At 38.8% G+C, this 24,780-nt stretch overlaps 1 protein-coding gene across 16 annotated transcripts in view; it reads left to right on the top strand.

The window, feature by feature from the left end:
- The window catches only part of MYO9A (myosin IXA), a 256,411-nt gene extending 234,305 nt beyond the window's left edge, over nucleotides 1–22,106 (top strand). For all 16 annotated transcript variants that reach the window (XM_027553121.1, XM_027553119.1, XM_027553117.1 and 13 more), the window contains 3 exons: nucleotides 9,294–9,496; nucleotides 18,458–18,600; nucleotides 19,278–22,106. In XM_027553121.1, the coding sequence (XP_027408922.1) occupies nucleotides 9,294–9,496; nucleotides 18,458–18,600; nucleotides 19,278–19,741 (810 nt within the window). In that variant the 3' untranslated portion in view covers nucleotides 19,742–22,106. The remainder of the gene's footprint in view (nucleotides 1–9,293; nucleotides 9,497–18,457; nucleotides 18,601–19,277) is intronic.
- Nucleotides 22,107–24,780: the final 2,674 nt, after the last annotated feature.

The raw sequence follows: 24,780 nt of genomic DNA, 5'->3' as shown, positions 1-24,780 counted from the left end.
CTAGGGATAAGCTCAGATTTTTTTCCAGCTCCCTGAGGCTTTTATATCACATTAAGTTTTAGTTGTTCATTTGGCTTCATTAAAATAGTCAAAATCGTATGTAATGAGAAGATGTCTTGGAGTTTGTAATGTGATCCTGACCAGTCATAATGGACTTTAACACTCAAAACCCCATTCTCTGCCTCCATTCCACAATGCTGTCTTATCTGGGGTCATCCTTCATTAAATTGGCAGACTGATTTTTTTTTTTTTTTATTTGGAAGCTGATTACTTTACAATACTGTGGTGGTTTTTGCCATATATAGACATGAGTCAGCCACGAGTGCATATGTGTCCCCTCATCCTGAACACCCCCTCCCACCTCCCTCCCCACCCTATCCCTTTGGGTTGTCCCAGTGCACTGGCTTTGAGTGCCCGGCTTCATGCATTGAACTTGCACTGGTCATCTATTTTACATATGGTAATATACATGTTTCAATGCTATTTTCTCAAATCATCCCACCCTCGCCTTCTCCCACATAGTCCAAAAGTCTGTTCTTTACATCTGTGTCTCTTTTGCCATCTTGTATATATGGTCATTGTTACCATCTCTAAATTCCATATATATGCATTAATATACTGTATTGGTGTTTCTCTTTCTGTATACTTCTGTATACTTCACTGTGTATAATAGGCTCCAGTTTCATCCACCTCATTAGAACTGACTCAAATGCGTTCTTTTTTATAGCTAAGTAATATTCCATTTTGTATATGTACCACAACTTCCTTATCCGTTCGTCTGCCGATGGACATCTAGGTTGCTTCCACATCCTAGCTATTGTAAACAGTACTGCAGTGAACATTGGAATACAATGTTCTTTCAGTTCTGGTTTCCTCAGTACGTATGCCGAGCAGCGGGATTGCTGGGTCGTATGGCAGTTCTGTTTCCAGTTTTTTAAAGAATCTCCACACTGTTCTCCTTAGTGGCTGTACTAGTTTGCAGTCCCACCAACGGTGTAAGAGGGTTCCCTTTTCTCCACACTCTCTCTAGCATTTACTGTTTGTAGACTTTTTGATGGCAGCCATTCTGACTGGCGTGAGTTGGTACCTAATTGTGGTTTTGATTTGCATTTATCTGTTGATGAGTGATGTTGAGCATCTTTTCATGTGTTTATTAGCCATCTCCAGTGAACTCCATGGCAGCCCACACTAGTATACTTGCCTGGAGAAACCCTGTGGACAGAGGAGCCTGCTGGACTACAGTCCTTGGGGTCACAAAGAGTCAGACATGACTGAGCAACAAAGCACATTAGCCATCATATGTCTTCTTTGGAGAAATGTCTGTTCAGTTCTTTGGCCCACTTTTTGATTGGATCGTTCATATATCTGGTATTGATCTGCATGAGCTGCTTGTATATTTTGGAGATTAATTCTTTATCAGTTGTTTCATTTGCTATTATTTTCTCCCATTCTGAAGGCTGCCTTTTTTTACCTTGCTTATAGTTTCCTTCGTTGTACAAAAACTTTCAAGTTTAATTAGGTCCCATTTGTTTATTTTTGTTTTCATTTCCATTACTCTGGGAGGTGGGTCATAGAGGATCTTGCTGTGATTTATGTCAAAGAGTGTTCTGCCTATGTTTTCTTCTAAGAGCTTTATAGTTTCTGGTCTTACATTTAGATCTTTAATCCATTTGGAGTTTATTTTTGTGTATGGTGATAGAAAGTATCCTGGTTTCATTCTTTTACAGGTGGTTGACCAGTTTTCCTAGTACCACTTGTTAAAGAGATTGTCTTTTCTCCATTGTGTATTTTTGTCGCCTTTGTCAAAGATAAGGTTTGTGGATTTATCTCTGGGTTGTCTGTTTTGTTCTACTGGTCTATATTTCTGTCTTTGTGCCAGTACCATACTGTCTTGATGTCTAGCTTTGTAGTATAGTCTGAAGTCAGGAAGGTTGATTTCTCCAGTTCCATTTTTCTTCTTCAAGATTGCTTTCTCTATTCGAGGTTTTTTGTGTTTCCATATATACGGTGAAATTTGATCCTTTGTGTTGAGGGCTTTCATAACATATTCCTCACCTCTTGATCCCAGAACTAAAAGTGGAATAGCAATCTTGTCATCCTCCTGATTTTCATCCTGTTGCATGTTTTAGAGGGCATACGTTTGGAAGAATGAGCCTGAACGTCTTTAGAACTACCCTCCACTTTCACCTTGTCATTTGGGCTAGCTCAGCAGTTTCTGAGACAGATCTTCTCAAAAGATAGTAGTATTTTGCACACATAACTAGCTTTGAAGAGGAACTGGCTTTATTGAGAAATATGACACATATAGAAAAGGACGGAGACATATATACATGTCTTGATGAATTATGAGCATCCATGTACCACCCTTAGATCAAGATATAGAACCCCCAGAAGCTCTTATCTTTTTCTTTCCAATCATAATCCTTTCCCTCCCCCCAAAGTAAGCAATAATCTGAGTATTGTGTTAATCACTTACTCTGTTTCTTTGTTGTTTTCCCATTTAAGTGTGTATCCCTGAGCACTATAGTTCTGTTTTTAAGCTTTATATAAATGGACTCATATAATAGGTATTTTATATCTGATTTATTTCACTCAACCTTATATGTGTAAGACTTGTCCATATTATTGTGTTTCATTATAGCACATACTTGTTACTGTAATAGTATTTTAGTGTATGCTTATACCACAGTTAATCTATTCTAGTGTTGATGGACATTGGGCTTATATTTTGGGGAATTATGAGTAATGCTTCTATGAACATTCTGATACATTTAATTTTGATGGTGACATGGATGTATTTTTGTGGGGGTTATACAGGAGTGCAATACTATATCCTGGGTCACAGGATATATATATATATATATGTGTGTGTGTAAAATTTGTTTTCATCCTGAGTCCATAATGCCAAACTTTTTTTCCAAAAGAGTTGTATTGTACTAGCAGTGCATGAGAGTTCCCAATTGCTTCACTTCCTTCCCAGCTCTTATATTGTCAGATTCTTTAATTTTAGCCATTTTAATGGATGTATCATTAGTTTAGTTCAGTTCAGTTCGGTCACTCAGTCGTGTCCGACTCTTTGCAACCCCATGAATCGCAGCATGCCAGGCCTCCCTGTCCATCACCAACTCGTGGAGTCCACCCAAACCCATGTCCATTGAGTTGGTGATGCCATCCAACCATCTCATCCTCTGTCGTCCCCTTTTCCTCCTACCCTCAATCTTTCCCAGCATCAGAGTCTTTTCAAATGAGTCAGCTCTTCACATCAGGTGGCCAAAGTATTGAAATTTCAGCTTCAACATCAGTCCTTCCAATGAACACCCAGGACTGATCTTTAGGATGGACTGGTTGGATCTCTTTGCAGTCCAAGGGACTCTCAAGAGTCTTCTCCAACACCACTGTTCAAAAGCATCAGTTCTTCAGTGCTCAGCTTTCTTTATAGTCCAACTCTCACATCCATACATGACCACTGGAAAAACCACAGCCTTGACTAGACGAACCTTTGTCGGCAAAGTAATGTCTCTGCTTTTTAATATGCTGTCTAGGTTGGTCATAACTTTCCTTCCAAGGAGTAAGTGTCTTTTAATTTCATTGCTGCAATCACCATCTGCAGTGATTTTGTGTCATTAGGGTTTCATTTTAAATTTCTGTATTGTGACTCTAATGTGCTTAAGCACTTTTTCGTAAGTATGTTGGCAGTTTGGATATCCTCTTTGATGGAGGACCTGTTCACAACTCTTGGTCATTTTTCTGATGGGGTTGTCTGCCTTTTTCTGATTTGAAAGAGTTCTTAATGGATTCTGGATATAAGCCCTTTATTGATTACTTCCGTTGTGTAATTTCTTCTTCCACTATTAAAGGTGTCTTTCATTGAACAGGATGTTCTTAATTTTAATGTAGCCTTTTTTTTATGTAGCCTTTTTTAATGTAACCAATCTTTTTCTTTAGACTAGTATTTTTAGGGTCATGTTTAAGAATTTTTTTTACAATCTTAAGTTATGAAGATAATCTTTATTATTGTGTACAAGCTTTATTGTTTCACCTTTCACATTTAAGTGTATAATTCACCTGAAAATATTTTTGTATATGATATAATGTAGGGAGTGGTCTTTATATTCATGGATCTCTTTCTAGTCTATTTTTACTGTCTTTTTATCAACACCGCTATTTCAAGTAGTATAGCTTTCTAAAAATACCTGCTAGAACAAGTCACTCTACCTTCTTCAATAGTGTTTTGACTATTCTTGGCTCTGTATATATTGCCATATAAATTATAGAATCAGCTTCACAAAAATTGTCTTGGGATTTTTATTGATATTGATTTATAGTATGTTTAGAATTTTTGCACCTTTGAGTAAAATTGTCCCTTCATAAACTTTCCTTTTAATGTCCTATGTTTTAATATCTAGTTTATGCTAGCCTCTAAAAATGAGTTGGAGAGTAGTCCTTTTTTATAATTTTTATTTATTTATGGATGTGCTGGGTCTTCATTGCTGTGTGGGCTTTTCTTTCTCTAGTTGTGGCGAGCAGGAGAGTAGTCCTTATTTTTAATTCTGTGGAAGAATTTGTGTTTTATTTCTTCTTGTTTACTGGTGAAATCATCTAAGCTTCCAGTTTTCTGTCTATAAAGATGTTATTTATAGATTAAGTTTATAAACTTAATCACATTTTTTTTTAATTTCCTTGACAGTATTAGTTATTTGGACTTTACTGTAGAAATTTCTCCACTTTGTATAAAATTTCAGATTTATTAACATAGAGTTGTTCATAGTAGCCTCTTATCTTTTTCATGTCTACTAGATTTGGATAGTGCCCCCTTTTTCATTCCTTTGGTTATTTGTGATTTCTTTCTTTCTTATCAATTTTGCCAGCATTTAAAATTCTTTATTAGTTGTTTCAAAGAGCTGCGTTTGCCTTTGGTCCTCTTTTTTCTAGTGTTTATTTACTCTTTATTTCCTTTTTCTCTCATTGGGTTTATTTTGTTGTTCTTTCCCTAGTTTTCTAAAATAGATACCTTTTTTCTAAAGTTTTCTAAAGTACTTACCTTTTTAATTTTTAACCTTTTTTTTCTAATGTATGCATATAAAGCTTATAACTTTTAAGATCAACAGGGTTAAACTGTATCCCACAGATTTTTATATTGTTGTTTAGTTCAAAGACTTTTTAAATTCCTGTTGTGATTTCTTCTTTGGCTATGGGTATTTTAGAAGTCTATTTCTTTTTCTTTTTTTAAATTTTATTCAAGTATAGTTGATTTACAGTGTTGTGTTAATTTCTGCCATACAGCAGAATGACTCACTTATACACATATATCATTCTCATATTCTTTTCCATTATTGTTTTATCACGGAATATTGAATATAGTTCCCTGAGCTGTACAGTAGGGCTTTGTTATTTATCCATTCTTTATATAATAGTTTATATCTGCTAATCCCAAACTCCTAATCCATCTCTCCCTCACTGTCCCCCTTGGCAACCACAAGTCTGTGCTTTGTGTCTGGGAATCTGTTTCTGTTTCATAGATAAGTTCATTTGTGTCATATTTTAGATTCCATGTATAAGTGATGTCATATGACATTTGCTTTTCTCTTTCTGACTTATTTCATTTAGTATAATAGTCTCTAGGTCCATCCATGTTGCTGCAAATTGCATTATTTCGTATATGTATCACATCTTCTTGATGCATAGATATGTGTTTCTTAAATTCTGCATACATAGGGATTTTTAGTTTTCTCTTTGTAATTGTACTATCAGAAAACTTACTTTAAATTACTTTAAAGGTCAGATAAACTGTTTCAGAGAAAATCTATTACTCTCTTTGCTGTGTGTGCTTTAAAATATCCTATAGTTGTTAGGTCATGAATTCTATATGTCTATTAGATAACTTGTGTTTATTAAGTTGGTTAGGTATATTACTTTACTGATTTCTGTGTATACACTTGTTTTCTCTGTGCTGACATGGTATGTCTTTTACTCCTGCCTTTTTGCTTTCAGCCTTCCTGAATTTTGAATATTTTATATCCATGCCTTGTAAACTTACTATAATTGAATTTTCTTTTTTTAAATACAGTCTGATAATCTTCAGGTTTTAACTAATGCATTTAATCACTTAATTTAATGTAATCACTGATGTATTTGGATTTAAATCTACTGTTTTATTTTGTGCTTTTAATTTTTCCTACCTGATATATGTTTTGTTTCTTTCTTACTGTTTTGTTCTTTTTTCCTTTTTCTTTTGACTACATATTGTATTCAATTTTTTCCTTAGTTTTAAAGTTTTATACTTTTTTACTCTTCTTTTAGTTTTCAGCTAAAGATTACAACAGGCATCTCTGATTTATCAAAGTCAGTTGGTGCTTTTATTTTTTTCCTAGATAGGACAAGGTCTTTAATATGCTTTAGCTATTGTTTGATATATTGCTGTTGTTGTTATGCAGATGTTTTAAATTATCTGTATTTTAAATGCAATATATTATTCTTATGTTTTATGAAAATTCATTTAGACTTACATCTTTACTGTTTTAACTGCTTCATTTCTTTCTCCTTGACTTTTCTCTTTGGGTCATTTTCTGTCTGCCCTTCCTTTAGTGCAGATCTGCTGGTGACAGATTTCCTATCTTAGTATGTCTGAAAATGTCTTTATTTAAACTTCATTCTTGAAGGCTGCTTTTGCAATGTATAGAATTCTAGACAGGCAGTTACTTTTTCCTTTCATCTTTTGAAAATACTGTTTGTTGTTTTCTGACTTCCATTGTTTCCTTTGAAAAGTAAGCCTTGAATCAAATAGTTGCTTCTTTGTTGCAGATACATTTTTTTTTTTCTGACTTCTTTTTAGATTTTTTTTGCCTTTAATTTTTGGCAGCTGTCTCTAGGTATGGTATGGACTTCTTTTCATTGGACTGGCCAAAAAGTTCGCTTGGGCTTTTCCTATAACATCAGATGGAAGGACCCAAATGAACTTTTTGGCCAACCCAATGTTTATCTTTTCTAGAGGTTGAAGATTTTCTGCAGTCAGTAGGTTGATATCTTTAATTGGTTTTGAAAGATGTTCTGCTATTATTTCTTTCGTATTTCTCCTATAGGATCTCTCTTTTCTCCTAGTAATCTTTTTGCATATGGTAGATCTTCTTATTGTGTCCTCTTTATCTTCTTTATTGAATTTTTATAGAAAAAAAATGTGTTTTGTTTTCTCTGCTTGATTCTTTATATTTTCTTCTGACCTATTCCAGTCCACTAGTTAAGCTATGTCTTTCTGTGTCTTTCAGCATGGTTACTTTGAGTCTGTTCTGAAAGTCACAATATCTGGTGTCATTGAGGGTTTCTGTTGTTTTTACTGGTTTCCATTTACATTGTCTTGTCTCCTTTTGTGCTTGCTTACCTTTTATTGTATGTGAGCAAAGTATTTTTAAAAATTATTTGTAAAAATATTTTGAAACCTAAGATGGTGTTACTTTCCTCCAGTGTTTTCATTGTTTTCTGCCACGTTCTAGGACACTAGCAATCTGAGATTACTTGAATCCAATTTTAGGGATTACAGTTTTTTTGAACCATTCAGACAACTTGAAGCTAGCCTGCAGTATCTGCAATGACTATAATAATTTCAATTTACAAACCTTAGGGGTCCCAGCATCAGGCATGCATGGAGTCCACACTCAACACCCGACTACAGCTCACACCCTTGCCTGGGTCTGGACTATTATTCTTACCCCAGGGCTTGGCAAATTTTCTCTAAAGGACCATAGCCTAAATACTTGAGGCTTTGTGGAACATGGAAGCTGTTGCAACTATCAGTGCTACCGTTATTCTGCAGAAGAGCCATAGACAATGCATGAATTAATGAGCAGAAAACTATTTCAGTAAAGCTTTATTTACAAAATCTGCAATTAGGACACATTTGGCCCAAAGGCCATGTTTTGCTGACTCCTGCTGTAGTCTGTCAGAAGCTCTGTTCAGACTCTCATCTGCCTCTTAAATATAAATTAGCCCTGAATACTGGGCCAACCTCTCTTTGGTCTGCCTTGTTAACTCTATAGCGCCTTCAAGAATCTGTTAGGTTTTTATGTTTGGTCCAGTTGTTCTCAGCAGGAGGTTTAATTGTCATTATCAGAGGCTAAAGTTACATACAAGTAACCAATTAAAACAATGAGATTATTCCCCCTCTGATCTCAAGAAGGAAGTTTCTTGAGTTGTTCTTAGAGAATATCTCTCACTAACACCCTGTAATATATAAATGGTATTTAAAAAAAATAAAACTGAGTTTTAGGACCTGTTTTGTATAGTCTTCCTGTAGAGCAGTGTTGTCCCTCAGAACTTTGTTTGATGATAGAGATGCTCTATTTCTGCACTTTTCCTTGTGGTAGTCACTAACCACCTGTGGCTATTGAACTTTTGAAATGTGGCTAGGGTGATTGCAGAGCTAAATTTTTACTTCTATTTAATTAAAAAAAGTTTTATTGGAGTATACTTGATTTACAATGTTGTGTTAGTTTCAGGTGTACAGTGAAGTGAATCACTTATACATATATCCACTCTTTTTAAAGATGTTTTTTCCCATATAGGCCATCACAGAGTATTGACTAGAGTTCCCTGTGCTGTACAATAGGTCCTTATGAGTTATCTGTTTTATATATAGTAGTACACACATATGTCATATACACATATGTCAATTCCAATCTCCCAATTTATCCCTCCCCCACATCCCATTTAACTTTAATTTAATTAAAATTTAAATAGCCATGTGTGGATATTTAATTTGCAGGATATTTAGTTTTGCAGGAGATAGCTTAGATTAATAGAAGAATCTCATATCATTATAAAGATTAGGATTGATACATATATACTACCATGTGTAAAATAGCTAGTGGGGAAGTTGCTTTATAGCTTAGTTTGGAGGGAGCTTAGTTTGGAGCTCTGTGATAACTTAGAGGGGCAGAAGAGGGGAGGAGGGAGGGAGGTTCAAGAGGAACGGGAATATGTGTATACATATAGCTGATTCACTTCATTGTACAGCAGAAGAAACTAATACAACATTGTAAAACAACTATACCTTAGTTAAAAAAGAGAACCTCATCCCAGTACACGGTGTGTTCTTACACTCCCACCCCCCTACATACCCATTTTCCAGTGCTCTGGCAAGAAATACTTAGCCTATAAATATTTTAGGTCTCATAGAATGTTTCCACTTATTCCCACCATTCACCAGGTGTGATGGAAATATTACACTTGTTATCCTAACTGGGCCAAGTAAAACTGATGGAGTCACTCAATTTACCTTTAACATGTATTTTTCTTTGCAGGGCAAGGGGCGTCTTCGTCGAGGAAACTATCCATGTCCATCCTCTCCTGCTGTGGTTCGGCTGCCTTCCATGTCTGATGTTACGGAAGAGACCTTGACTAGTGAGGTGGCCCTGGAGACTGACATCACAGAGCAGCAGCAGGCAGCTATGCAGCAGGAGGAGAGAGTCCTGACCGAGCAGATTGAGAATCTGCAGAAAGAGAAGTGAGTCGCTGGAAGGAAAGCGAGCAACCGTTACCTGTTTCCATTTTCTTCCTCCTGTCCTCTGTTTATTCTTCCTTATTGTGAGTCAGACTCTACGTCAGGGTACAGGGGATGTGGAGATGACAAGGACATGCTGTCTGTACTCAGGTAGCAATGTGAAAGTTGTCACCTCAAGGAAGGATGCTGAAGAGCTAGGAGATCTGAAGCTGCTACAGTGGAGATTCTCAAAAGGCTGACTGGACAGGGTGTGTCAGTCTTAGCCCAGATTCTTAACAGGTCACCAGTCTTGGTGACAGATTTTTCTTTTAAAGGAGAAATAAAGATTCCCAGGCTAAGATGATTCAGAACTCCATGCTACTGCTGCTGCTGAGTCACTTCAGTTGTGTCCGACTCTGTGTGACCCCATAGATGGCAGCCCACCAGGCTCCCCTGTCCCTGGGATTCTCCAGGCAGGAACACTGGAGTGGGTTGCCATTTCCTTCTCCAATGCATGAAAGTGAAAAGTGAAAGTGAAGTTGCTCAGTCGTGTCTGACCCTCAGCGACCCCATGGCTGCAGCCTACCAGGCTCCTCCGTCCATGGGATTTTCCAGGCAAGAGTACTGGAGTGGGTTGCCATTGCCTTCTCCGTCAGAACTCCATAAAGGAACATTATTATCTGAAGATCATTATAACCATGGGGTCAGCAACTGGATGGTCAGGGTAAGGCAGCAACTCTTGGAGGTGCTGGGACACCAAGTAGGGAAATTGGTTGCAGTTGGGAGAGAGACAGATAAACCACTCTGTGACCTCTGCCATCCCTGGAGCAAGGATGGTAACACTACTTCTTGGGTATAATGTGACCATCCTGTGGTTCTCTCTGAAGGTACTGTGTACTGGTTGTCAGTGATGACTCAAGTTTTAAGGGGATTTTTGTTCATGAGTTCCAGGATCCCAGGTCTGAGAGCTTGATTCATGAGAGATTATGAGTCTTTTAAAGTACTTTTTGCTTATCAGGATTGCTTCTAGAATTTGGACAAGCTGAAAAAGCAGCTAGGGCTCAGCTGTGCTGAACATGATAAGGTAAAAATGGTCTACTTTGATGAGCAGCTAGCTATTTGATACAAAAATGATCTGAAAAGAGGAGCTAATTCAGCTTTGATGAAAATTGCGTGGGAACTATTGAAGGATGAATAGGAATTTGCCAGGAAGGTGAAAGTCCCAGAGAAAAGGAAATGTATGAACATAGTCTCAGAGGTGTGAATGTGCATTGCTTATGACAGTTGTCATTGCAGCAGTGAGTTGTTGGCGAGACTATCCTTGCAAAAATTGTCCATGAATCTCAAGCCAGGTATTGGAGGTATTAAAGGATGAACAGTTTAAAGCTGGGTAGAGTGGAAGAGAAGCTAAGAGGGCTCTGCAAAGGAGGAGAATCGATGAAAATGGAGTTACACTTGGAAGGATAACGAGGCAGTGGACAGAGTGGAGGAGTGGATCGACAAACTCCAGGGTCTGCCCACTGGGGAAAATTGCCTACACAGAGTGGAGAAAAGGTTATTTGGAATTGCAGATGTAAAGGAACTTTGATGTTAGGGTATTGACATGAGCTTTTAACAAAGATATTGATTAAAATGAATCACAGTGGTGTCAGGCAGTAGTGAGAAAGTAAGATTAGAAGCCAGGTACCAAAGACTTCAGGGAATGAGGAGGCATGGCTGAGAGGAGGTGAGTGATTGATAAGAAGGAATCGAGAATAGTAGTCTGAAGTGGAGATGGCAAAGGTTTAAAAGGACAGAAGAGGTCAGTCTGTTTTATTTCATTTAGGAGATCTAGAGGTCTCTCCTTGGCCAAAGAAGGTAGAGGATATAGTGTGTAGCAGCTAATAAAAATTTTTTTAATTTATTTATTTTAATTGGAGGCTAATTATTTTACAATATTGTAGTGGTTTTGCCATACATTGACATGAATCAGCCATGGGTGTACATGTGTTCCCCATCCTGAACCCTCCTCCCACCTCCCTCCCCATCCCATCCCTCTGGGTCATCCCGTTGTACCCCTGAGCTCCCTGTCTCATGCATTGAACCCGGACTGGCGATCTGTTTCACATATACATGTTTCAATGCTATTGTCTCAAATCATCCCACCCTCGCCTTCTACCACAGAGTCCAAAAGACTGTTCTATACATCTGTGTCTCTTTTGCTGTCTTGCATATAGGGTTATCGTTACCATCTTTCTAAATTCCATATATATGTGTCAGTATACTGTATTGGTGTTTTTCTTTCTGGTTTACTTAAACACAGTATTTTTGTATATTTTCAGAATTGGATTAAAAGTTTCAAACCTCATTCAAGATTTTTTTTTAAATCACTAAAAAATAAGATTGCTAGACTTTTAGCAGTAATACTTTGTTGTTCAGTTGCTCAGTCATGTCCGACTCTGTGATCCCATGGACTGCAGCATACCAGGCCTCCCTGTCCTTTATCATCTCCCAGAGCTTGCTCAAGCGCATGTCCATTGGGTTGGTGATGCCATCCAAGCATCTCATCCTCTGTCATCTCCTTCTCCTCCTCTGTCATCCCCTTCTCCTCCTGCCTTCAATCTTTCCCAGCATCAGGGTCTTTTCCAATGAGTCAGTTCTTCACATCAGGTGGCCAAAGTATTGGAGTTTCAGCTTCAGCATCAGTCCTTCCAATGAATATGCAGAATGGATTTCCTTCAGAATGGACTGATTGGATCTCCTTGCAGTCCAAGGGACTCTCAAGAGTCTTCTCCAACACCACAGTTCAAAAACATCAGTTCTTTGTCACTCAGCTTTCTTTATGGTCCAACTCTCACATCCATACATGACTACTGGAAAAACCATAGCTTCGACTATATGGACCTTTGTCCACAGAGTAATGTCTCTACTTTTTTAATACATTGTCATAGCTTTTCTTCCAAGGAACAAGCATCTTTTAATTCCATGGCTGCACTCAACATCCGCAGTGACTTTGGAGCCCAAGAAAATAAAGTCTGTCACTGTCTAGATGCCAGAATAAATGGAACTATATCAAAACTTTGAGTGAATATAAATTAGAAATCTAGCATTCTATTCATACTTAGTCAAACAAGTGGGACGAAAATGTCATAATTTTTTTTTAATTTTATTTTATTTTTTAACTTTATAATATTGTATTGGTTTTGCCATATATCAAAATGAATCCATCACAGGTATACATGTGTTCCCCATCCTGAACCCTCCTCCCTCCTCCTTCCCCATACCATCCCTCTGGGTCGTCCCAGTGCACCAGCCCCAAGCATCCAGTATCGTGCATCGAACCTGGACTGGTGACTCGTTTCATATATGATACTATACATGTTTCAGTGCCATTCTCCCAAATCATCCCACCCTATCCCTCTCCCACAGAGTCCAAAAGACTGTTCTATACATCAGTGTCTCTTTTGCTGTCTCATATACAGCAAAAGGGTTATTGTTACCATCTTTGTAAATTACATATATATGCGTTAGTATACTGTATTGGTGTTTTTCTTTCTGGCTTACTTCACTCTGTATAATAGGCTCCAATTTCATCCACCTCATTAGCACTGATTCAAATGTATTCTTTTTAATGGCTGAGTAATACTCCATTGTGTATATGTACCACTGCTTTCTTATCCATTCATCTGCTGATGGACATCTAGGTTGCTTCCGTGTCCTGGCTATTATAAACAGTGCTGCGATGAACACTGGGGTACATGTGTCTCTTTCAATTCTGGTTTCCTCAGTGTGTATGCCCAGCAGTGGAATTGCTGGGTCATAAGGCAGTTCTATTTCCAGTTTTTTAAGGAATCTCCACACTCTTCTCCATAGTGGCTGTCCTAGTTTGCATTCCCACCAACAGTGTAAGAGGGTTCCCTTTTCTCCACACGCTCTCCAGCATTTATTGCTTGTAGACTTTTGGATCGCAGCCATTCTGACTGGTGTGAAATGGTACCTCACAGTGGCTTTGATTTGCATTTCTCTGATAATGAGTGATGTTGAGCATCTTTTCATGTGTGTGTTAGCCATCTGTATGTCTTCTTTGGAGAAATGTCTGTTTAGTTCTTTGGCCCATTTTTTGATTGGGTCATTTATTTTTCTGGAATTGAGCTGTAGGAGTTGCTTGTATATTTTTGAGATTAGTTGTTTGTCAGTTGCTTCATTTGCTATTATTTTCTCCCATTCTGAAGGCTGTCTTTTCATCTTGCTTATAACTTCCTTTGTTGTACAGAAGTTTTTAAGTTTAATTAGATCCCATTTGTTTATTTTTGCTTTTATTTCCAATATTCTGGGAGGTGGGTCATAGAGGATCCTGCTGTAATGTATGTCGGAGAGTGTTTTGCCTGTGTTCTCCTCTAGGAGTTTTATAGTTTCTGGTCTTACATTTAGATCTTTAATCCATTTTGAGTTTATTTTTGTGTATGGTGTTAGAAAGTGTTCTAGTTTCCTTCTTTTACAAGTGGTTGGCCAGTTTTCCCAGCACCACTTGTTAAAGAGATTGTCTTTAATCCATTGTATATTCTTGCCTCCTTTGTCAAAGATAAGGTGTCCATAGGTGCGTGGACTTATCTCTGGGCTTTCAATTTTGTTCCATTGATCTATATTTCTGTCTTTGTGCCAGTACCATACTGTCTTGATGACTGTTGCTTTGTAGTATAGCCTGAAGTCAGGCAGGTTGATTCCTCCAGTTCCATTCTTCTTTCTCAAGATTGCTTTGGCTATTCGAGGTTTTTTGTATTTCCATACAAATTGTGAAATTATTTGTTCTAGCTCTGTGAAGAATACCGTTGGTAGCTTGACAGGGATTGCATTGAATCTATAAATTGCTTTGGGTAGTATACTCATTTTCACTATATTGATTCTTCCAATCCATGAACATGGTATATTTCTCCATCTATTAGTGTCCTCTTTGATTCCTTTCACCAGTGTTTTATAGTTTTCTATATATAGGTCTTTAGTTTCTTTAGGTAGATATATTCCTAAGTATTTTATTCTTTTTGTTGCAATGGTGAATGGAATTGTTTCCTTAATTTCTCTTTCTATTTTCTCATTATTAGTGTATAGGAATGCAAGGGATTTCTCTGTGTTGATTTTATATCTTGCAACTTTACTATATTCATTGATTAGCTCTAGTAATTTTCTGGTGGAGTCTTTAGGGTTTTCTATGTAGAGGATCATGTCATCTGCAAACAGTGAGAGTTTTACTTCTTCTTTTCCAATTTGGATTCCTTTTATTTCTTTTTCTGCTCTTGATTGCTGTGGCCAAAACTTCCAAAACCATGTTGAATAGTAATGGTGAAAGTGGGCACCCTTGTCTTGTTCCTGACTTTAGAGGAAATGCTTTCAATTTTTCACCATTAAAGATAATGTTTGCTGTGGGTTTGTCATATATAGCTTTTATTATGTTGAGGTATGTTCCTTCTATTCCTGCTTTCTGGAGAGTTTTTATCGTAAATGGATGTTGAATTTTGTCAAAGGCTTTCTCTGCATCTATTGAGATAATCATATGGTTTTTATTTTTTAATTTGTTAATGTGGTGTATTACATTGATTGATTTGCGGATATTGAAGAATCCTTGCATCCCTGGGATGAAGCCCACTTGGTCATGGTGTATGATCTTTTAATGTGTTGTTGGATTCTGATTGCTAGAATTTTGTTAAGGATCTTTGCATCTATGTTCATCAGTGATATTGGCCTGTACTTTTTTTTTTGTGGCATCTTTGTCAGGTTTTGGTATTAGGGTGATGGTGGCCTCATAGAATGAGTTTGGAAGTTTACCTTCCTCTGCAATTTTCTGGAAGAGTTTGAGTAGGATAGGTGTTAGCTCTTCTCTAAATTTTTGGTAGAATTCAGCTGTGAAGCCGTCTGGACCTGGGCTTTTGTTTGCTGGAAGATTTCTGATTACAGTTTCCATTTCCGTGCTTGTGATGGAAATGGAAACTGTTAATATTTTCTATTTCTTCCTGGTCCAGTTTTGGAAAGTTGTACTTTTCTAAGAATTTGTCCATTTCTTCCACGTTGTCCATTTTATTGGCATTATAATTGCTGATAGTAGTCTCTTATGATCCTTTGTATTTCTGTGTTGTCTGTTGTGATCTCTCCTTTTTCATTTCTAATTTTATTGATTTGATTTTTCTCCCTTTGTTTCTTGATGAGTCTGGCTAATGGTTTGTCAATTTTATTTATCCTTTCAAAGAACCAGCTTTTGGCTTTGTTGATTTTTGCTATGATCTCTTTTGTTTCTTTTGCATTTATTTCTGCCCTAATTTTTAAGATTTCTTTCCTTCTACTAACCCTAGGGTTCTTCATTTCTTCCTTTTCTAGTTGCTTTAGGTGTAGAGTTAGGTTATTTATTTGACTTTTTTCTTGCTTATTGAGGTATGCCTATATTGCTATGAACTTTCCACTTAGGACTGCTTTTACAGTGTCCCACAGGTTTTGAGTTTTTGTGTTTTTATTTTCATTCGTTTCTATGCAAATTTTGATTTCTTTTTTGATTTCTTCTGTGATTTGTTGGTTATTCAGCAGCGTGTTGTTCAGCCTCCATATGTTGGAATTTTTTTTTTTTTGCTTTTTATTTTATTTTATTTTTAATTTTATTTTTAAACTTTACATAATTGTATTAGTTTTGCCAAATATCAAAATGAATCCGCCACAGGCATACATGTGTTCCCCATCCTGAACCCTCCTCCCTCCTCCCTCTCCACACCATCCCTCTGGGTCGTCCCAGTGCACCAGCCCCAAGCATCCAGTATCGCGCATTGAACCTGGACTGGCAACTCGTTTCTTACATAATATGCTACATGTTTCAATGTCACTCTCCCAAATCTTCCCACCCTCTCCCTCTCCCACAGAGTCCATAAGACTGTTCTATACATCAGTGTCTCTTTTGCTGTCCCGTACACCAGGTTATTGTTACCATCTTTCTAAATTCCATATATATGCGTTAGTATACTGTATTTATGTTTTTCCTTCTGGCTTACTTCACTCTGTATAATAGGCTCCAGTTTCATCCACCTCATTAGAACTGATTCAAATGTATTCTTTTTAATGGCTGAGTAATACTCCATTGTGTATATGTACCATAGCTTTCTTATCCATTCATCTGCTGATGGACATCTAGGTTGCTTCCATGTCCTGGCTATTATAAACAGTGCTGCGATGAACATTGGGGTACACGTGTCTCTTTCCCTTCTGGTTTCCTCAGTGTGTATGCCCAGCAGTGGGATTGCTGGATCATAAGGCAGTTCTATTTCCAGTTTTTTAAGGAATCTCCACACTGTTCTCCGTAGTGGCTGTACTAGTTTGCATTCCCACCAACAGTGTAAGAGGGTTCCCTTTTCTCCACACCCTCTCCAGCATTTATTATTTGTAGACTTTTGGATCGCAGCCATTCTGACTGGTGTGAAATGGTACCTCATAGTGGTTTTGATTTGCATTTCTCTAATAATGAGTGATGTTGAGCATCTTTTCATATGTGTGTTAGCCATCTGTATGTCTAGTTTTTCTCCTGTAATTGAGATCTAATCTTACTGCATTGTGGTCAGAAAAGATGCTTGGAATGATTTCAATTTTTTTGAATTTACCAAGGCTAGACTTATGGCCCAGGATGTGATCTGTCCTGGAGAAGGTTCCGTGTGTGCTTGAGAAAAAGGTCAAATTCGTTGTTTTGGGATGAAATGTCCTATAGATATCAATTAGGTCTAACTGGTCTATTGTATCGTTTAAAGTTTGTGTTTCCTTGTTAATTTTCTGTTTAGTTGATCTATCCATAGGTGTAAGTGGGGTATTAAAGTCTCCCACTATTATTGTGTTATTGTTAATTTCTCCTTTCATACTTGTTAGCATTTGTCTTACATATTGCGGTGCTCCTATGTTGGGTGCATATATATTTATAATTGTTATATCTTCTTCTTGGATTGATCCTTTGATCATTATGTAGTGACCTTCTTTGTCTCTTTTCACAGCCTTTGTTTTAAAGTCTATTTTATCTGATATGAATATTGCTACTTCTGCTTTCTTTTGGTCCCTATTTGCATGGAAAATCTTTTTCCAGCCCTTCACTTTCAGTTTGTATGTGTCCCCTGTTTTGAGGTGGGTCTCTTGTAGACAACATATGTAGGGGCTTGTTTTTGTATCCATTCAGTCATTCTTTGTCTTTTGGTTGGGGCATTCAACCCATATACGTTTAAGGTAATTATTGATAAGTATGATCCCGTTGCCATTTACTTTATTGTTTTGGGTCGAATTTATACACCCTTTTTGTGTTTCCTGTCTAGAGAATATCCTTTAGTATTTGTCGGAGAGCTGGTTTGGTGGTGCTGAATTCTCTCAGCTTTTTTAAGAAAATAGTTTAAGAGCTGGAAGGAATCCTAGAGACTATCTAGTTTAGTCTCTTTGTTTTTGTGGATGAGAAAGTTAAGGTCCATAAAGAGGAAAGTACTTTCCTGATGTATTATGAGTGAGTTTAGAATCCCAGTCTCCTGATTAGCAGCCCAGAGTTCATTTCATCAAAGGATCTTACAGCTTTAGCATAAGCCCTGCCTCAGCCTTAGCCCCATTGTAGGTCCCAGTCTTTGCTGTCTTTAACCTTCACTGTGACTGTGACTTGTTCAGTTGCTAAGTCATGTTCAGCTCTTTGCGATCCCGTGGACTGCAGCAAGCCAGGCTTCCCTATCCTTCACTATCTCCCTTAGTTTGCTCAAACATATGTCCATTGAGTCAGTGATGCCATCCAACCATCCCATCCTCTGTCATCCCCTTCTCCTTCTGCCTTCAATCTTTCCCAGCATCTTTTCCAATGAGTTGGCTCTTCACATCAGGTATACAGGTCCTTACCACCACCCTGGAAGGGAACAGTAAGAAATGTGACTGTTTTTGCTACCTAAATTCCTGACATTCACAGAAGGTCTGCTTTCCTGTTGGCTTATCAAATGTTAATGATTCCTTGATTGTATCTTACAGGGAAGAACTAACATTTGAGATGCTTGTCCTGGAACCACGTGCCTCTGATGATGAAACCCTTGAGTCTGAGGCCTCCATAGGGACTGCTGATAGCTCAGAAAATTTGAATATTGAGTCTGAAGGTGCCATCTCTGAGAAATCAGGTAATTGAACATGTTAAACCAAAGACTCCAGATTTGTTTTGCAGAGGAGGAATAAGGGTTCCCAAGCAAAGACAGTCTCTTTGAAGAAGGCCTTTGACCTTACATGAAAAGATGACAAAGTCCTAAGGAGCTGAGATATACCCGTCCTCCTGAAGCTTCTGTATAAATTGTTGATCAGACCAAACCTTCAGTGTAACATAATTCTTTTGTAATGTAATGTTTCCTTGTATTTACCATAGAGGAAAGCCAGCAGTCATAGCTCATGTTGTCTTACTGACTCATGAACCATTTTCTAAGAGTAGGTAGTGGGAGCCGTGCCCTACTATGAGATGGGACTGGACCCAAGGAAGTCTTTAACTGCCTGCCATGTCTCTGCAAGATGTGGTATTTACTACATATTGTGGCAGTGTTTTAAATGATGGGGATGGCTGTGGGCCTCTTCTAATGGCATGATCCCACTCCAGCTTCCTCAGGGTTGATTCTGAAACGATATGGATGGTATAGAAATGGGTGGTTAAGTCTTCTTGAGTTGTGACTGTGCCCGAAGCAGGTCACCCTGGACCCTCCAGATCTTAGCCCACCCACTTTCACGTGTGAGCAGTGACACCTCTTCATCACACAATGATTTGCTTCAGAGAGAACTGTCATTTACAGCTTTGGTCTCTTTCTTGCATTAGAGAGAAGCTTAGCCCTTATCTCTACGAAGGCAGCTGGCAAGTCTGAACCTTCAAGCAAGTTGCGGAAGCAGCTCAAAAAGCAGCAAGACTCACTGGATTCAGTGGACTCTTCAGTCTCTTCTTTATGTTCATCTGGCACTGCATCTTCTCATGGGACCAGAAGACGATTTCAGATTTATTCCAAATCTCCTTTCTACCGAGCTTCCTCAGCTGGTGAGGCCCTCGGGATGGAAGGGCCATCGGGCCAGACCAAATCCCTAGAAGACAAGCCTCAGTTCATCAGCAGAGGAACCTTCAACCCTGAAAAGGGCAAACAAAAATTAAAGAATGTGAAAAACTCACCTCAGAAAACCAAAGAGACCCCAGAGGGGATAGTTGTGTCTAGCCGCAGGAAAACTGTGGACCCAGACTGCAGCTCGGCCCAACAGCTAGCTCTCTTTGGGAATAATGAGTTTATGGTCTGAACTGGCAGATGTGTGTCCCTTATGGCTACATCTCATCTTGGGGCTTCATCACCTGGTCCACAGTATCCATCCTGATTGTGGTCCTGCCTCTTGCCCGAGCATACAACCAAGACCTTGTGTGCTGAGTCCCGGGTGGGCCTCCTGCCGAAGCGGAAAGTCTTCTTTGAAGCCTGCCAGGGATGGTACCAGCTGTGCCTTGGCTGCTGTATCCAGCTAGAGACTTTGCTGAACAGAGCGCGCAGGGCCTTGGGATTTGGGTCAGTTATAGAGGTCTTTGTAGTTGCCTCTCCTCCCTCCCTTTTTCCCTTCCCAGAGGTGAGTGTGGAACTGGGGGGACATTGTGGGCTAGAGGGACCCACTGATTTCTAACATTTGAAGAAAACATATAAACCTTTCTTAACCATGAAAGCAAAATTCTTTGGGTTTATTTTGGGATAGTTAGGAGCTGGTATAGAATATAATTTTCTTCCAAGGATTTGTAAGCAAAAAGCCTAAGCCCTCTATTTTAAGATTTTTGAGAAATACTCCATGTTATATTCTGGGGAAAGTAAAAAAAAAGCAGTTGTCTCCATCAAGCCATCAGAGCATGTTTGAGACCTCTGTGGTTATCCAACGAAGAAGAGAAGACCTCTTTTGTTTTTCAGCGATGTTTGATGTCATAATAATCAGTGCTGGTTTAACCCCTGGTTAGTTCCTGCCAAATGTATTGCATGGGCCGAAGTTTCAATAGCCATACTGTTCTTATATCCCCTGATCCTAGAATCAGGTTCCTCTAATATTTTTTAAATGTCCCAGAGACATGGTGATCCCTAAACAGGAGGGTTTCATTCTAATTTATCCAGGCCTTTCTCTTTGTATAGATTAAACTGAAGACCATATATGAACCTGTTTATCTGCTGGTGGGTTTCCACCACGAACTCACACAAATGATGTGACCACTTAATCACTTCTCCCCAAGCATTCACACATAGCACTGCATGAATAAACGTTACAGAAAGCTGCCAAAAAAGAAAAAAAGATAAGTTTTTAATATTGACCCATCTAGCTTTTATCTTTTTTTCCTCAGACCATCAGTATTAAATAGATTTAAAAAAATCAAGGACTACTTGAAGCTATTTTTGTTAATATTCTGGTTACTGAAGTTTACTGTAAATATATATATGTATAGTGTGCATATTTCTTTTAACTTTATGCTTCCTTCCTCCCCATAGAATTTCTTCCCACAGATTAAGGGCCATTGGATGTGGTGGTGAGAGCCAGACATCCCTGGGTTGAGGGAAAAGTCAAACCATTTTTCTCACCACTGGGTGTCTCCATGTACCTGAGTTATAAAAGCATTTTAAGCTTCTTAGTGTCTGTGGGATTAGAAGTCTGTTTTTGCTATTTATAATATATGGGAAATGAAACATGATACCCTTTCTTGAGATAAGTATGTGAAAATGTTTCTTTTTTAAAGTTACTAAATGCATCTTGTCTAACTACCACATGCACTGTTCTAAAAAAGAGCCTTTACCATCTGTAACCTGAATTTTGGTTATTCTTCCTTTTCATACTTCTTTGAGATGAAGTTATAGAAACCTGAGGACTTTCATTAATAAGGCAGAGTCTCTCCTGTTACACAACAGTGAACCTCATGCCACTGCCTCTGTGGCTACTGTCGAGCCCCAGAGGCCAGACACAAATATCATCCCGAGTGGCAGCTCCAGGTAGCAGGCAGCTTTTCTCTCCCTGGTGGGGTTCAGAAATGACCTCGGGAAAAGGAATCTTTGTCAGTTTCCAGAATGATGATGGTTAGTAACTAAACATGTTTGATTTTATAGCCTGCAAACATCTGTCACCTTGTTCATGCTGCCTTGAGGAGTAATAAAGGTAAATAAGGTCTTTAAAAATCTGAATTTCAGATAATCTCCTAGAGCAGAACCCAGCCCCTCAGCATGGTTGTGTCTGCATGGGTGCCCCAGTCCCTGTGCCAGGCGCAGTCTCTCCCATTATTCTTGGGAAGGTGGTTTTCAGCCCGTGTTGAGTACTCCTTTCCACTTGTTCCAGGACATTGGTTAAATACCATACAAAATAAAGCGAGTACCCCTGTTGAGTAGTTTTCTTTGGCCTAGAGGAATGGCCTGGGAAACACATCTTGGCATATGGTCTCCCTTCTAAATCTTTGTGGAGTTTTTGTTTTGTTGCTGTTGTTTTGCAAAACAAGTTTTTGGCAGTTAAAAAAAAAATTAAAAATAAAAATCTACTCATATAGGTCACTTTATAGGAACCAGGTGATGGATGTTAAGAGACTTTATAATTTTTTCTCAGGGACCTAAAACCTGAATTTGGATAACATTAAATAAATATTTGTTTTTCAGTTGCTAGATTTGTGGATTTCTAGTCATTTAACAAGCTGTCAGAATGGAGGGGTGGGGAAAGGGAGCTGCATGGAATGCTAAGAATGGAGAGCAAAGGCGGGACCCTCCCTTTGAAGGAAAGCATGCTGCTGTTCTCTAGAATAATGGGCATTGTTGGCCTGAAAAAGATGAAGCCATAACACTTAACAACTGTTAGAACCGAGTGCTGTCTGTCCTCTCCTCTGATCTTAACTGGTCATCTCTGTGGTTCATGTTACGTTACCACAGCTGATGCTGCATTACAATCACTTATAATTAAGATATTTAACATCTGTATGTGTCAAATGTGTGTTTTCTATTTGCTTCTCCTTTGTTCATTTTCTTTGATCTCAAATGCCTCAAAGGAAACCCATATGTGGCAGCCTAGAGGCAGCCCCTCATTTGGAGCCCATACTCTAAAATGCAGAGCATTCTCTTCTTACCACACATTCCCAGCCCCAGATAGAGCCTAGAGTTTTAATTCTCCCCATTAAAGCCAACGTATCCCTTATCATGGAAAATGTAATGGAAGCAGAGAAGTTTAATTGTAGGGTCAAAGTGTGTATACACAAAATGAAGTAAATACAGAAAGGATTCAGGAAGGTGACTTGCTTCATTTGTAATGCACTGTGTACTTCCAGCCATTTAAATTATTTTGCCACTCTGGGTTTCTGCGAATACAAAGGAGGTAACAGCCCAATATGAGCCTTGTGGAGGCAGAGGGACCTGAATTCAGGGGGTGGGATATAAGAGCCCTCCCTTCTCATGGGAGTTAGTGGAGACTTTTGTCTTCCATCACAGTAGGGTTGTTTTCACTGTCAAAGATGCAGGGTCCCAGAAGCATGCAGAAAACAGGAGCTCCAGCAAGGTTCTGCAGGCCTGCTTCAGTGCCTGTGGGCCACATTTTTCTTTTTTAAACTGTAACTAAGGAATGTGTACCTTTCACAAGCACTTTGGTGAACAAGAGAGAAGAAAATATTCTCAGGATGTGTTCAAAGCTCAGCGAGTTTTAATTTTAAAAAGAAACACTCCAGCTGGCTTTCCTCATTCTCCTCTCTCTCATTTTCCCCCCTCTTGGTCATTCTGTGTTGACCAACACAGCTTCATTCTGTGCTGACAGATATGTTTGTCTACCCATAATTGTGAGACAGCTCCCCATAATTCTGTGACAGTTAGCACTGTCCCCCAATACCATGCTAGCCTTGGTAGTAAAGTTCCTTGGTGTTTGTGGGAGTCTTTCTTGGGGCTTCCCTGATGGATCACATGGTAAAGAATCTGCCTGCAATGTGGGAAACCTGGGTTCGATCCCTGGGTTGGGACGATACCCTGGAGAAGGGAATGGCAACTCACCCCAGTATTCTTGCCTGGAGAATTCTACGGACAGAGGTTACAGTCCATGAAGTCTCAAAGAGTCAGACACAACTGAGTGACTAACACTAAGCCATTACTCTTGCCTGAAAAATCCCATGGATGGAGGAGCCTAGTAGGCTGCAGTCCATGGGGTCGCTAGGAGTTGGACGCAACTGAGCGGCTTCCCTTTCACTTTTCACTTCCATGCATTGGAGAAGGAAATGGCAACCCAGTCCAGTGTTCTTGCCTGGAGAATCCCAGGGACGGGGGAGCCTTGGTGGGCTGCTGTCTCTGGGGTCGCACAGAGTCGGACACGACTGAAGCGACTTAGCAGCAGCAGCAGCATACCCCTAAAATACTGTCACTCACTTTTCTCTGGAGCTGCTCCCACGTCTTATCTGGTGGTAAAGGGCAAAATAGTGACTATGGAGGTGGATCTATTAGGTCTTGTTGGTCTCTTGGTTGAAACTGTTGTCAAAAAAGCCCCACCAAGGGGTCCATCACCTTGATTTCCATCCATGTTGAATGCCTGCTTATCATCCCTCTTAGGTCATGTAAAAGTTGCACCTTTGGAACCAAGTAATTGTATTTACTAAGGGAAAGGTGTGGACTACAGATAAGTATTATATGAATGGATTTAAAGTAATTTATATAAATACACTGAGTGTAAATTTATAAAAGACTATCTATTGTAAAAGGACATAGCCTGTGAAATATAATATCATTTTACTGTTTAACAGAATAATTCTATACAAAGAATGATGTGTCTCACCCACAGAACTGATTACATTCCTGATGCAATCAACAGGCACTTTGTGATTTCCTTGTTTTTTTGGCAGGGGGTGGGGCTGGGGCCATCAGTTGTATAAAGTGCAGTTTGTGCCACCCAAAATATGCACTGTATGGCTACACAAGAGCAGTTTAATGGACAGATCACGCCATGGCTCATTAAAGAACAAAGCTTCCAGAAGCAGCAATATGTGTGGTTTGTTTTCTGACCATCTTGGCTCCCACCCCAACTCAGGCCAGCCTGAACCCAAGGAACAGCAATGATTTTTGATAAAGTGCTCATTTTTTTTTTTTAAGCAAAGGGCTGAGCCCCAAATTGATAAAGTACAGAGATGGTAATTATTGGGAACTTAATATAGCTCAAGTGAAGGTGAGATTTCAAGTTGTGAGGTTTCCATAAGGGATGCTAAGCTGGGAAGAAAATAAATTACGTTGAAGATCCTCACCAAAAAGGCATAGCTGCTAGTAGAGGGCCCTGGTGTGTCCTTTTTTTGTTCTGCCCCTGCACTTGCATGACTTTGGCAA

This window comes from Bos indicus x Bos taurus, chromosome 10 (assembly GCF_003369695.1).
Source record: "Bos indicus x Bos taurus breed Angus x Brahman F1 hybrid chromosome 10, Bos_hybrid_MaternalHap_v2.0, whole genome shotgun sequence".
NCBI lineage: Eukaryota > Metazoa > Chordata > Mammalia > Artiodactyla > Bovidae > Bos > Bos indicus x Bos taurus.
This window is presented reverse-complemented; position numbering and strand designations above follow the sequence as displayed.